Here is an 11,663-nt window from a genome sequence, read left to right as displayed (position 1 = left end):
GTTTTTCATCATTATCATAATAATAATACTACTACAATTCTACATAAATGGCTCCTGCCTGTGGTCGTCCTCACCTGCAGCGGCGAGGTGTCGGTATGTGTTGGCGCTTCCACACCCTGCAGAATGTTATCACTGATGATAAGCAAATAATCTTCATAGACTTTGACCCCGAAGGCCAGTGCAGCGCTGCAGATGATGCGTCCCGCGAGCGGATAACACATGACTCCTGCGTGTTACTATTCTGGGATCATCCCTGTGCTCATACCTCTGCATTGTCCTTCAGAAGTCACGCTACCATTCAAAGGGTCGCTCCACCCAAAGCTGCTACGTCACGCTGTGTGTCATGTCTGCACGCCTGGTGTGGCCATTGTGATGGTTCTCACCGTCCTTGTTGGATAGCAGAACAAAACGGTACAATATTAGAAGGGTGAGGTGTTCCCTAGTTCTAACACTCTTCCTGTCCTAGGGTGACAACACTGATCCTCAATAGATACAGTACAGTGAATGAGCGTTGTCACTTTGCAACAGGAAGTATGCTAGGACTACAGAATACCTCTCTCTCTCTCTCATCTTCTTCTCTTCTCTCTCTCTCTCTCTCTCTCTCTCTCTCTCTCTCTTCTCTTTTCTCTCCTCTTCTCTTTTCTCTCCTCTTCTTCTCTTCTCTCTCCTCTTCTCTCTCTTTTCTTCTCTCCTCTCTCTCTCCTCTTCCCTTTCTTATTCTCTTCTCTCTCCTCTTTTCTTCTCTCTCCTCTTTTCTTCTCTTTTCTTCTCTCTTCTTCTCTCTCTTCTCTTCTCCTCTCTTCTTCTCTCTCTTCTCTCTCCTCTTCTTCTCTCTTCTTCTCTTCTCTCTTTCTTCTCTCTCCTCTTTTCTTCTCTTTTCTTCTCTCTTCTTCTCTCTTCTTCTCTCTCCTCTTCTCTCTTCTTCTCTCTCTTCTCCTCTCTTCTTCTCTCTTCTTCTCTCTCTTCTTCTCTCCTCTTCTCTCTCTTCTCTCTCTTCTTCTCTTCTCTCTTTCTTCTCTCTCCTCCTTTTCTTCTCTCTTCTTCTCTCTCCTCTTCTCTCTCCTTCTCTCTCTTCTTCTCTCTCCTTCTCTCTATTCTCCTCTCTTCTCTCTCTTCTCTTTTCTCTCCTCTTCTCTTTTATCTCTTCTTCTCTTTTCTCTCCTCTTTTCTCTCTTTCTTCTCTCTCCTCTTTTCTTCTCTTTTCTTCTCTCTTCTTCTCTCTCCTCTTCTCTCTCCTTCTCTCTCTTCTTCTCTCTCCTTCTCTCTCTTCTTCTCTCTCCTTCTCTCTATTCTCCTCTCTTCTTCTCTCTCTTCTCTCTCTTCTTCTCTCCTCTTCTCTCTCTTCTCTCTCCTCCTTTTCTTCTCTCTTCTTCTCTCTCTTCTTCTCTCTTCTTCTCTCTTCTTCTCTCTCTTCTTCTCTCTTCTTCTCTCTCTTCTTCTCTCTCTTCTTCTCTCTCTTCTTCTCTCTTCTTCTCCTCTCTTCTTCTCTCTTCTTCTCCTCTCTTCTTCTCTCTTCTCCTTCTCTCTCCTCTTCTTCTCTCTTCTCCTTCTTCTCTCTCTTCTTCTCTCTCTTCTTCTCTCTCCTCTTCTCTCTCCTCTTCTCTCTCTTCTTCTTCTCTCTTCTTCTCTCTTCTTCTTCTCTTTTCTTCTCTCTTCTTCTCTCTTCTTCTTCTCTCTCTCTTCTTCTCTCTCTCTTCTTCTCTCTCTCTTCTTCTCTCTCCTTCTCTCTCTCCTTCTCTCTCTCCTTCTCTCTCTCCTTCTCTCTCTCCTTCTCTCTCTTCTTCTCTCTCTCCTTCTCTCTCTTCTTCTCTCTCTTCTCCTCTCTCTTCTCCTCTCTCTTCTCCTCTCTTCTTCTCTCTCTCCTTCTCTCTCCTCTTCTTCTCTCTCTCCTTCTCTCTCCTCTTCTTCTCTCTTCTCCTTCTCTCTCCTCTTCTTCTCTCTTCTCCTTCTTCTCTCTCTTCTTCTCTCTCTTCTTCTCTCTCCTCTTCTCTTTTCTCTCTTCTTCTCTTTTATCTCTTCTTCTCTTTTATCTCCTTTTTTCTCTCTTCATCTTTATAATATAGGGAAGGTGTTCTGTAGCACACTTCCTGTCCTAGGGTGACATTGCTGTTCCTCTTTGCATACAGTACAGTGAGTGAGTTTTGTAACCTTAAGAAAGGAAATGTGTTAAGACTACAGGACACCTCTGCCTCTCCTCATCTCCATAACATAGTAGAAGTGTTCTGTAGTCCTAAAACACATTCTGTCCTAGAGTGGCACCGCTGTTCCTCAATAGATACAGTACAGTGAACGAGCGTTGTCACTTTACGACGGGAAGTAGGCTAGGACTACAGGATACTTCTTACTCTTCTTATCGCCACAACATAGGGAAGGTGTTCTGTAGGTCTAACACACTTCCTGTTCTAGAGTGTCAATGCCTCTCCTCCAGTACAGTGAATGAGCGTTGTCACTTTACGACGGGAAGTAGGCTAGGACTACAGGATACTTCTTACTCTTCTTATCTCCACAACATAGGGAAGGTGTTCTGTAGGCCTAACACACTTCCTGTCCTAGAGTGTCAATGCCTCTCCTCCAGTACAATGAATGAGCGTTGTCACTTTACGATAGGAAATGTGTTAGGGCTACAGAATGTTCAATAGCTGTACAGTGGTCTCAGCTGGGCCACGGAGGCCCCAGACACAGACCTGGCAGCAGAGGTAGATGAAGAGACGAGTGCTGGGATCTCTATGTGATGCAATGCTGACTGTTTCCTTTTACTGTTTGTCTGCGGTGAGTCTGCTTCCTGTACTGTACAGGTCTCCCCCCCTCCCAAACTCGATCCTTTACCTCCCATCCCCCGCCTGGTCCTTTGCAGGGTGACTGGTCTTGTCTCCGCCCCCTCCTGTAATAAAGACCGGTCACTGCTGCTCTCTCTCCTTGTGCAGGGTGATTGGTCTTGTGTCCACCCCCTGGCCTGCTGGGTCCCTCCCACAGCTCTGCTCTCTGCATAGGCTATGTACAGCACAGTGATGATGTCACTGTTGCTTTTACATGTAAATACCTGAGTTTTCTAAGATATTTGTGCACACAGAGCGGATTTGCATACTTAGCGGCTTTTGATGAATATATTTAAATGAAAAGTTTTGTGCCCGGAGTTCAGCTTTAAAGAAGAGCTCCAGCTATTGTTGTAAAAGGGAGGTATATATTCCGTTTTTTAATGAAAATAAAATACAACTGCCTGCCTGCTAACATGGCTGATATACCTGGGTAGACATTGTACTATAAGAGGGACACATACAATGACATCATGGGTTACTATAAGGGGATACATACAATTACATCATGGGTTACTATATAGGGGATACATACAATGCCATCATGGGTTACTATAAGGGGATACATACAATGACATCATGGGTTACCCATACAATGCCATCATGGGTTACTATATAGGGGATACATACAATGCCATCATGGGTTACTATATAGGGGATACATACAATGACATCATGGGTTACTATAAGGGGATACATACAATGACATCATGGGTTACTATATAGGGGATACATACAATGACATCATGGGTTACTATATAGGGGGTACATACAATGACATCATGGGTTACTATATAGGGGGATACATACAATGACATAATGGGTTACTATAAGGGGATACATACAATGACATCATGGGTTACTATATAGGGGGTACATACAATGACATCATGGGTTACAATATAGGGGATACATACAATGACATCATGGGTTACTATTAGGGGATACATACAATGACATCATGGGTTACTATAAGGGGATACATACAATGACATCATGGGTTACTATATAGGGGGATACATACAATGACATAATGGGTTACTATAAGGGGATACATACAATTACATCATGGGTTACTATATAGGGGACACATACAATGGCATCATGGGTTACTATATAGGGGATACATACAAAGACATCATGGGTTACTATATAGGGGGATACATACAATGACATAATGGGTTACTATAAGGGGATACATACAATTACATCATGGGTTACTATATAGGGGACACATACAATGGCATCATGGGTTACTATATAGGGGATACATACAAAGACATCATGGGTTACTATATAGGGGGATACATACAATGACATAATGGGTTACTATAAGGGGATACATACAATTACATCATGGGTTACTATATAGGGGACACATACAATGGCATCATGGGTTACTATATAGGGGATACATACAAAGACATCATGGGTTACTATATAGGGGGATACATACAATGACATAATGGGTTACTATAAGGGGATACATACAATTACATCATGGGTTACTATATAGGGGACACATACAATGGCATCATGGGTTACTATATAGGGGATACATACAAAGACATCATGGGTTACTATATAGGGGGATACATACAATGACATAATGGGTTACTATAAGGGGATACATACAATTACATCATGGGTTACTATATAGGGGACACATACAATGGCATCATGGGTTACTATATAGGGGATACATACAAAGACATCATGGGTTACTATATAGGGGGATACATACAATGACATAATGGGTTACTATAAGGGGATACATACAATTACATCATGGGTTACTATATAGGGGACACATACAATGGCATCATGGGTTACTATATAGGGGATACATACAAAGACATCATGGGTTACTATATAGGGGGATACATACAATGACATAATGGGTTACTATAAGGGGATACATACAATTACATCATGGGTTACTATATAGGGGACACATACAATGGCATCATGGGTTACTATATAGGGGATACATACAATGACATCATGGTTACTATAAGGGGGATACATACAATGACATAATGGGTTACTATATAGGGGATACATACAGTGACATCATGGGTTACTATATAGGGGATACATACAATGACATCATGGGTTACTATAAGGGGGATACATACAATGACATCATGGGTTATATACACAATGCAGGGTTTGGTCTGTTGGTGATTCATTGTATTGTCTTGGCAGCCGATCTGTATGATTGCCCCACCTTGATTGCACGTCTTGTCAGATCTTGCTGTAAGGCGATCATGTATTATATTTTATTCTATGGGAATTAGTCTGTGTGAAGAGATACCTGATACACAGAACAAATCTTCTATTGCTTGACTAAAGGATTATCCCTCGTCTGTCACGTCTCTCTGGAGTCTGCCTGGATTATGACAAGCGTGTCTAAACCTAAGAACATAGAAAGTCTTCTCAGTCCCTAGATGTGGCGGCTACATTCATTTTCTGTTTGCGGCCTTGTTCCTTTATTTTCACCTGGTGATCCTGCCAGTAACGCACTTCCTGTCCCAGGGTGACAACGCTTACTCACTGTACTGTATAGAGGGGTCGTAGTGTGATCCCAGGACAGGAAGTATGTTAGGAGTACAGGACACCACCTCCTCTCCTTTTCTCAATAACATAGAGCAGCCTTTCTCAACTAATTTACCTCTGAGGAACCCTTGAAATAATTATCAGGTCTTGAAGAACCCCTGGTAAAAAGGTTTATACCCATAGCCAGTGGCGTCACAAGGGGAGTGTGGCCGGCAACGGGTGACACCAACAGAGTCAGGTGTCACCCCCTCTGAAAAGTAGGGCACTTGGTCATGGAACGAGAGCCCGACAGCTGTACGAGAGAGGAGGAGACCTGGCAGGATAAGGTATGCAGAGTAGAAGTAACCCCTTACATTGGTGGCCGGTGCAGAAGTGACCCCTTAAATTGGTGGTCAGTGTAGTTGTTGGATCAATCCACCATTGCTCACTGCTCAAGGATCCCCTATCAGCATCAGGAGGAACTCTAGGGTCCTAAGCAACCCTGGTGGAGAACCATTGACATAGAGGCACCTGTACCCGAGCGGCACTCTCACTTCTTCAGAACACTCTAGGGAACCCCTAAGGTTAACCTGGCTGATGGGAAGCCGCCTATGTAATGTGGATTACTGGACCTGTTTTATCCTTGCCTCGGCCTAGCGCTCTACGAGAGAGAGAGAGAATATGAATCAGCTGACAAGACTTCAGGCAGGGTCCCCAGATATTTTTTGGCCCTTATTGAAAAGATATAACAGACCAAAACGGGGTAAATAAGAGAAGTTCACTGGTAAAGCAGCAATACTGGTACAGCAGCAAAAACTTCCTGGTGGTGGTACTATCAGAAACTTCCTGGTGGTGGTACTATCGGAAACCTGCCGGATGGTGGTACTATCGGAAACTTGCCGGGTGGTGCTACTATCGGAAACTTGCCGGGTGGTGCTACTATCGGAAACTTGCCGGGTGGTGCTACTATCGGAAACTTGCCGGGTGGTGCTACTATCGGAAACTTGCCGGGTGGGGGTACTGTCGGAAACTTGCCGGGTGGTGGTACTTTCGGAAGCTTCCCGGTGGTGGTTCTATCGGAAACTTGCCGGGTGGTGGTACTATCGGAAACTGCCGGGTGGTGGTACTATCGGAAGCTTCGTGCTAAGACATCGCTCGTCTCTGGGATTGGTATGTTCCCCATTACACACTAACACATGTCATTTTGTGGTTTTAGGGTACGGACACACCGTTCCATTGTCAGACGGAGGAAAGACATTCTGCATCTTGTATTCCGTCATCGGGATCCCGTTCACCTTCCTCCTATTCACAGCTCTGGTCCAGAGGATCCTCGTCTACGTGGCGCGGAGGCCGGTCCTCTACATCCACCTGCGTTGGGGCTACCCCAAGCACATGGTGGCCATGGTCCACGCCTTCCTCCTGGGGCTCCTCACAGTCACCTGCTTCTTCTTCATCCCCGCTGCTGTCTTCTCCATCATGGAGGAGGACTGGAACTTCTTGGAATCCTTCTACTTCTGCTTCATCTCACTCAGCACCATCGGCCTGGGCGATTACGTCCCCGGCGAGGGTTACAACCAGCGATTCCGGGAGCTCTACAAGCTTGGCATCACTTGTAAGTATTTCAGAACGTTTCCAACAGAACATTCTTGTGTTTAATTTTCCATCTGAATGAATGGAGAACCCCAACCAGGCTGAACAAGTCATGGAAACACAAGTTTTTGGGTGCCTTGTCTTCTGCAGGAGATGTTAATGGTCAACAAACATGAACTGTTAACCGCTTTCCGCTGGCATAACGTATAAATGTGGCAGCACGGCGGGTGGACCTTCAAAATGGACGGCAGCACGCTCACCCCTGCACACCGACCATGCTGTCATAGATCAGTCATTGTAAATTGTGAGCTGGCGGATGGGCCCTGATGTGACCATTGTAAAAGTCAATCACAGCGGTCACATGATCAGGACTCCACCTCCCGGCATTTGGTCCTAATAATAGAGCCATTGGGAAGTAGCAGCAAAGGGTTAAAGAGAACCTGTGCTTTGCCCATTCAGGGCAAAGCAACATGTTCATGTGATGATCATGTCCAGTTAAGATTTGGATAGGGTGAGGAAGCCTTGGAACCCCTGCCTGGTTTTACTGCTTCCCGGTGAGACCCCCTTTCACTTCCTGTCCTGGTGACTACCTTTCCCCAGACAGGAAGTGAAACATCTCAAGAAGTAATAAAATATGTATTACAGGAAAAGGTCAGAACCACCATTAGATGACCTAGATTGAGTCTTCATGTTTATACATCCAGCAGAACATTACTTGAGGGTGGTCAGCAGTACTGAGAGAAGATCCTGTCGCATCCAAGGTGAAGAGGCCAATGTCTGCCCCCCCATGAACTGTGAACTTCAGCACCATAGGTTGCAGGTCCTGTTTTTATTTGCACCCCCCACCTGCTGAAGCGCACAAGGCAGTCACCTCGGCCCGGCCCTGATGGTCAATCTTTGCTATGTATTGGCCTCTGTTCCCGGGAGTCTAGCCCGGCCCCTCAGGCACCAGAGCCTGCTGTGTTTTGTGTGAATTATCAGACCACTTGCTCCTCTGTTTTGTATCCAGTGTTAAAGTGTTGTGTCATTTCTTCTCCTGTTGAGAAAACAATTCACTTCAATATTTACACACAGACATTGGCAAGCTTGCTGTTTGTACAACACTTTACAGCAGACAGATGAGGTGTCATCTGATCTCCTACCCCTGCAGGCCTAGAAGAGGATAGGTAGACTTATGTCCGAGGGATGATCTTAAAGAGACCCTGTCACCAACGTAAAAGTTCTAGTATTCTTTCCATAAATTAGATTTATTGCTAGAAAATGTTACTACTCCAGGAAGTCCGTTCCCTAGCATGGCCCACTTCCTCCCTGCATATCATAGCCCTCTCTTCTTCTAGGAGTGTCCAATGACTGTCTATTCAGGTCCAGCTCCTCTGCTTCTCCCTTTACCTCCATACATATATTTTTTTGGTATCCACCTAGTGAGGAACAAACGGGAATACTATAGAGTGTCACTTCAGTGACTGCTTTGAGCCTGCCCGGGCTACCCACATTACATCCAAGATGGCGGCGCTCCTCAGAATTCTCAGGGCTTTTGATGTCTATACAGGGGAGGTTTTACAGGAACCTGACAAGCCTGGCAGAAGAACTGTGATCCATTGACATAATAGAGTGATCCCCCTACCAATGCTGTGCTATACAGCAAAACACAGGGAGCGTGTATGCTCTCTGAGCCCATCGTCAACATCACGACATTGGTTTAAAGCAGGGGTAGCCAAACTCTGGCCCTCCAGCTGTGGTGGAACTACGAATCCCATGAGGCATTGCAAGATTCTCACAGCCACAGACATGACTCCCAGAGGGAGATACATCATGGGATTTGTAGTTCCACCACAGCTGGAGGGCCGGAGTTTGGCTACCCCTGCTATAGAGTGTCACTTCAGTGACTGCTCGGAGCCTGCTCGGCCTACTGACATCACATCCAAGATGGCGGCGCTCCTCAGAAGTCTCAGGGCTTTTGATGTCTATACAGGGGAGGTTTTACAGGTAAATAACATACATGCATTATGGGAAGGTTGTTGTTGGATGGTCTGGTGACAGGGTCTCTTTAATATGTTTTCACTGATGCATGTATTTTGTATACTTGCTTCTTTTGTGCCTTTCTGTATAGTTGCATGTGTCCCCATTATAGAAATTCTTCTCACTTCCTTGTGTCACTTTGCTGCCCGATGAAGGGACCCCTGGTTGTTCCAAAACGCAGATAAAGGTGGTTTTATTGAAAGGACATTGAAGAGTGCTGGCAACGTATTCCCCATACTATCCCACATTCCACAGACTAATACTTCCCCACCCAATCCCATACTATGATGTGTATTATCTGCAGTTGGGCTTTCAGTTCTCATCCTCCTCATGTTTGTTCTTTGTTCCTTTCCTCAGGCTACTTGCTGCTGGGCCTGGTGGCCATGCTGGTGGTCCTGGAAGCATTTTGCGAACTTCAGGAACTGAAAACATTCCGTAAGCTGTTCTATGTGAAGAGGGGCAAGGACGAGGACCAGGAGAACATTGTGGAGCATGACCAGCTGGCCTTCTCCTCCATCTCAGACCAGGTGGCATCGCTGAAGGACGAGCATAAGCTCAGCGAGCCCTTTGTGGCCCTCCATCCGGTCGCCAGTTACGCCACCGACGGCTCTATAAACAATGAACACTAGAGCAGGGATTATCTAATACCTCTGTTTTAGACATTGGCACAACCATTGCACAAGTACATCTTCGAATGCTTCCAAAAAGGGTCCATGTACCCTCTATTTATAGGTGGAGTCTGGCTGGAGCGGTCACCCTTCTAATACAAGCTAGGAACCGCAGAGGTGGGATCCCTGGCTCTGTTCCCGCCCACTTGGGGGTATATCCAACTAGCTCCCCATCTCCTACAGCAACCCTCAACCCAGACAGGGTGTGTAGAACCTCCTGAGCTGTGCACGAGTTGGCACCTTAGACACGTTATGTAATATTTAAAGCTCAACCCCGGGGCAAACGGCTAAATACACAGATGAGGTGCATACATAGCAGTTGTTTTGTCTGCCTAAGGAGTATTATTCTTGTCCATCCAGTCCTGAGATTTACACGGCTGTATCATACAGCACAGCCCCATCTTGGAGGGCAGTAGACCTGATCATACAGGAAAGCCCCGTCTTGCATGGCAGTAGACCTGATCATACTGCACAGCCCCATCTTGCATGGCAGTAGACCTGATCATACAGGAAAGCCCCGTCTTGCAGGGCAGTAGACCTGATCATACGGCACATCCCCGTCTTGCAGGGCATTATACCTGATCATACGGCACAGCCCCGTCTTGCATGGCAGTAGACCTGATCATACGGCACAGCCCCATCTTGCAGGGCAGTAGACCTGATCATACTGCACAGCCCCGTCTTGCATGGCAGTAGACCTGATCATACGGCACATCCCCATCTTGCAGGGCAGTAGACCTGATTATACGGCACAGCCCGTCTTGCAGGGCAGTAGACCTGATTATACGGCACAGCCCCGTCTTGCAGGGCAGTAGACCTGATCATATGGCACAGCCCCGTCTTGCAGGGCAGTAGACCTGATCATACGGCACAGCCCCATCTTGCAGGGCAGTAGACCTGATCATACGGCACAGCCCCGTCTTGCAGGGCAGTAGACCTGATCATACGGCACAGCCCCATCTTGCAGGGCAGTAGACCTGATCATACGGCACAGCCCCGTCTTGCAGGGCAGTAGACCTGATCATACGGCACAGCCCCATCTTGCAGGGCAGTAGACCTGATCATACGGCACACCCCCGTCTTGCAGGGCAGTAGACCTGATCATACGGCACAGCCCCGTCTTGCAGGGCAGTAGACCTGATCATACGGCACAGCCCCGTCTTGCAGGGCAGTAGACCTGATCATATGGCACAGCCCCGTCTTGCAGGGCAGTAGACCTGATCATACGGCACAGCCCCATCTTGCAGGGCAGTAGACCTGATCATACGGCACACCCCCGTCTTGCAGGGCAGTAGACCTGATCATACGGCACAGCCCCATCTTGCAGGGCAGTAGACCTGATCATACGGCACAGCCCCGTCTTGCAGGGCAGTAGACCTGATCATACGGCACAGCCCCATCTTGCAGGGCAGTAGACCTGATCATACGGCACAGCCCCATCTTGCAGGGCAGTAGACCTGATCACACGGCACAGCCCCGTCTTGCAGGGCAGTAGACCTGATTTTTCCCTGCTGCAGTTACTGTAATACAGCTCAGTCTTGTCCCTCCCCCAGTCTGTGGACAGTGTAAAAGAAGCAGTAGATTGGTGAGCTCTTCTCTTGGTCACTGTGCTGTCTCCTCCTATTGGCAGAGTTGTTTGTTAGCTCATGAGCACCGCATACAATTGGCTCCCAGCCCTGCACCTTTCTCTTCCAGCCTGTGCTCTGCTGTACAAGAGCCTGCTATCAGGTCATATTCAGGTACTAACACTGCTTGTGCTCAAGGCTGGATTTCCCACAAGGCCAACCAAGGCCCAGCCTTGAGGGTGCAGGGAGTAGAGGGGCAGCAAGGGTGTGGAATTCCTATCTCCTGATGCCTGGGACATACAGTTCCAGGCGCCAGGCAGGTAGTTGTTTTCTACATTTAGCTCGACTTTGGGCAAGTAGGGCTAAATGTACAGCAGGGAAGCCGCCGCTTGTTTTGTACAAGTTATCCCGGCGATGTCACCGAGATCACTTGTATGCAGCCTGCAGGTCTGCCATTCTCCATGGGGGGG

At 47.0% G+C, this 11,663-nt stretch overlaps 1 protein-coding gene across 1 annotated transcript in view; it reads left to right on the top strand.

The window, feature by feature from the left end:
- The window catches only part of KCNK1 (potassium two pore domain channel subfamily K member 1), an 11,450-nt gene extending 1,845 nt beyond the window's left edge, over nucleotides 1–9,605 (top strand). Inside the window, exons 3-4 of the mRNA XM_018560686.1 lie at nucleotides 6,568–6,963; nucleotides 9,318–9,605. Of these exons, the coding sequence (XP_018416188.1) occupies nucleotides 6,568–6,963; nucleotides 9,318–9,589 (668 nt within the window). The 3' untranslated portion in view covers nucleotides 9,590–9,605. The remainder of the gene's footprint in view (nucleotides 1–6,567; nucleotides 6,964–9,317) is intronic.
- The last annotated feature ends 2,058 nt before the right edge of the window (nucleotides 9,606–11,663 follow it).

This window comes from Nanorana parkeri, unplaced genomic scaffold (assembly GCF_000935625.1).
Source record: "Nanorana parkeri isolate BGI_ZX_2015 unplaced genomic scaffold, ASM93562v1 scaffold474, whole genome shotgun sequence".
NCBI classification, from domain to species: Eukaryota; Metazoa; Chordata; class Amphibia; order Anura; family Dicroglossidae; genus Nanorana; species Nanorana parkeri.
This window is presented reverse-complemented; position numbering and strand designations above follow the sequence as displayed.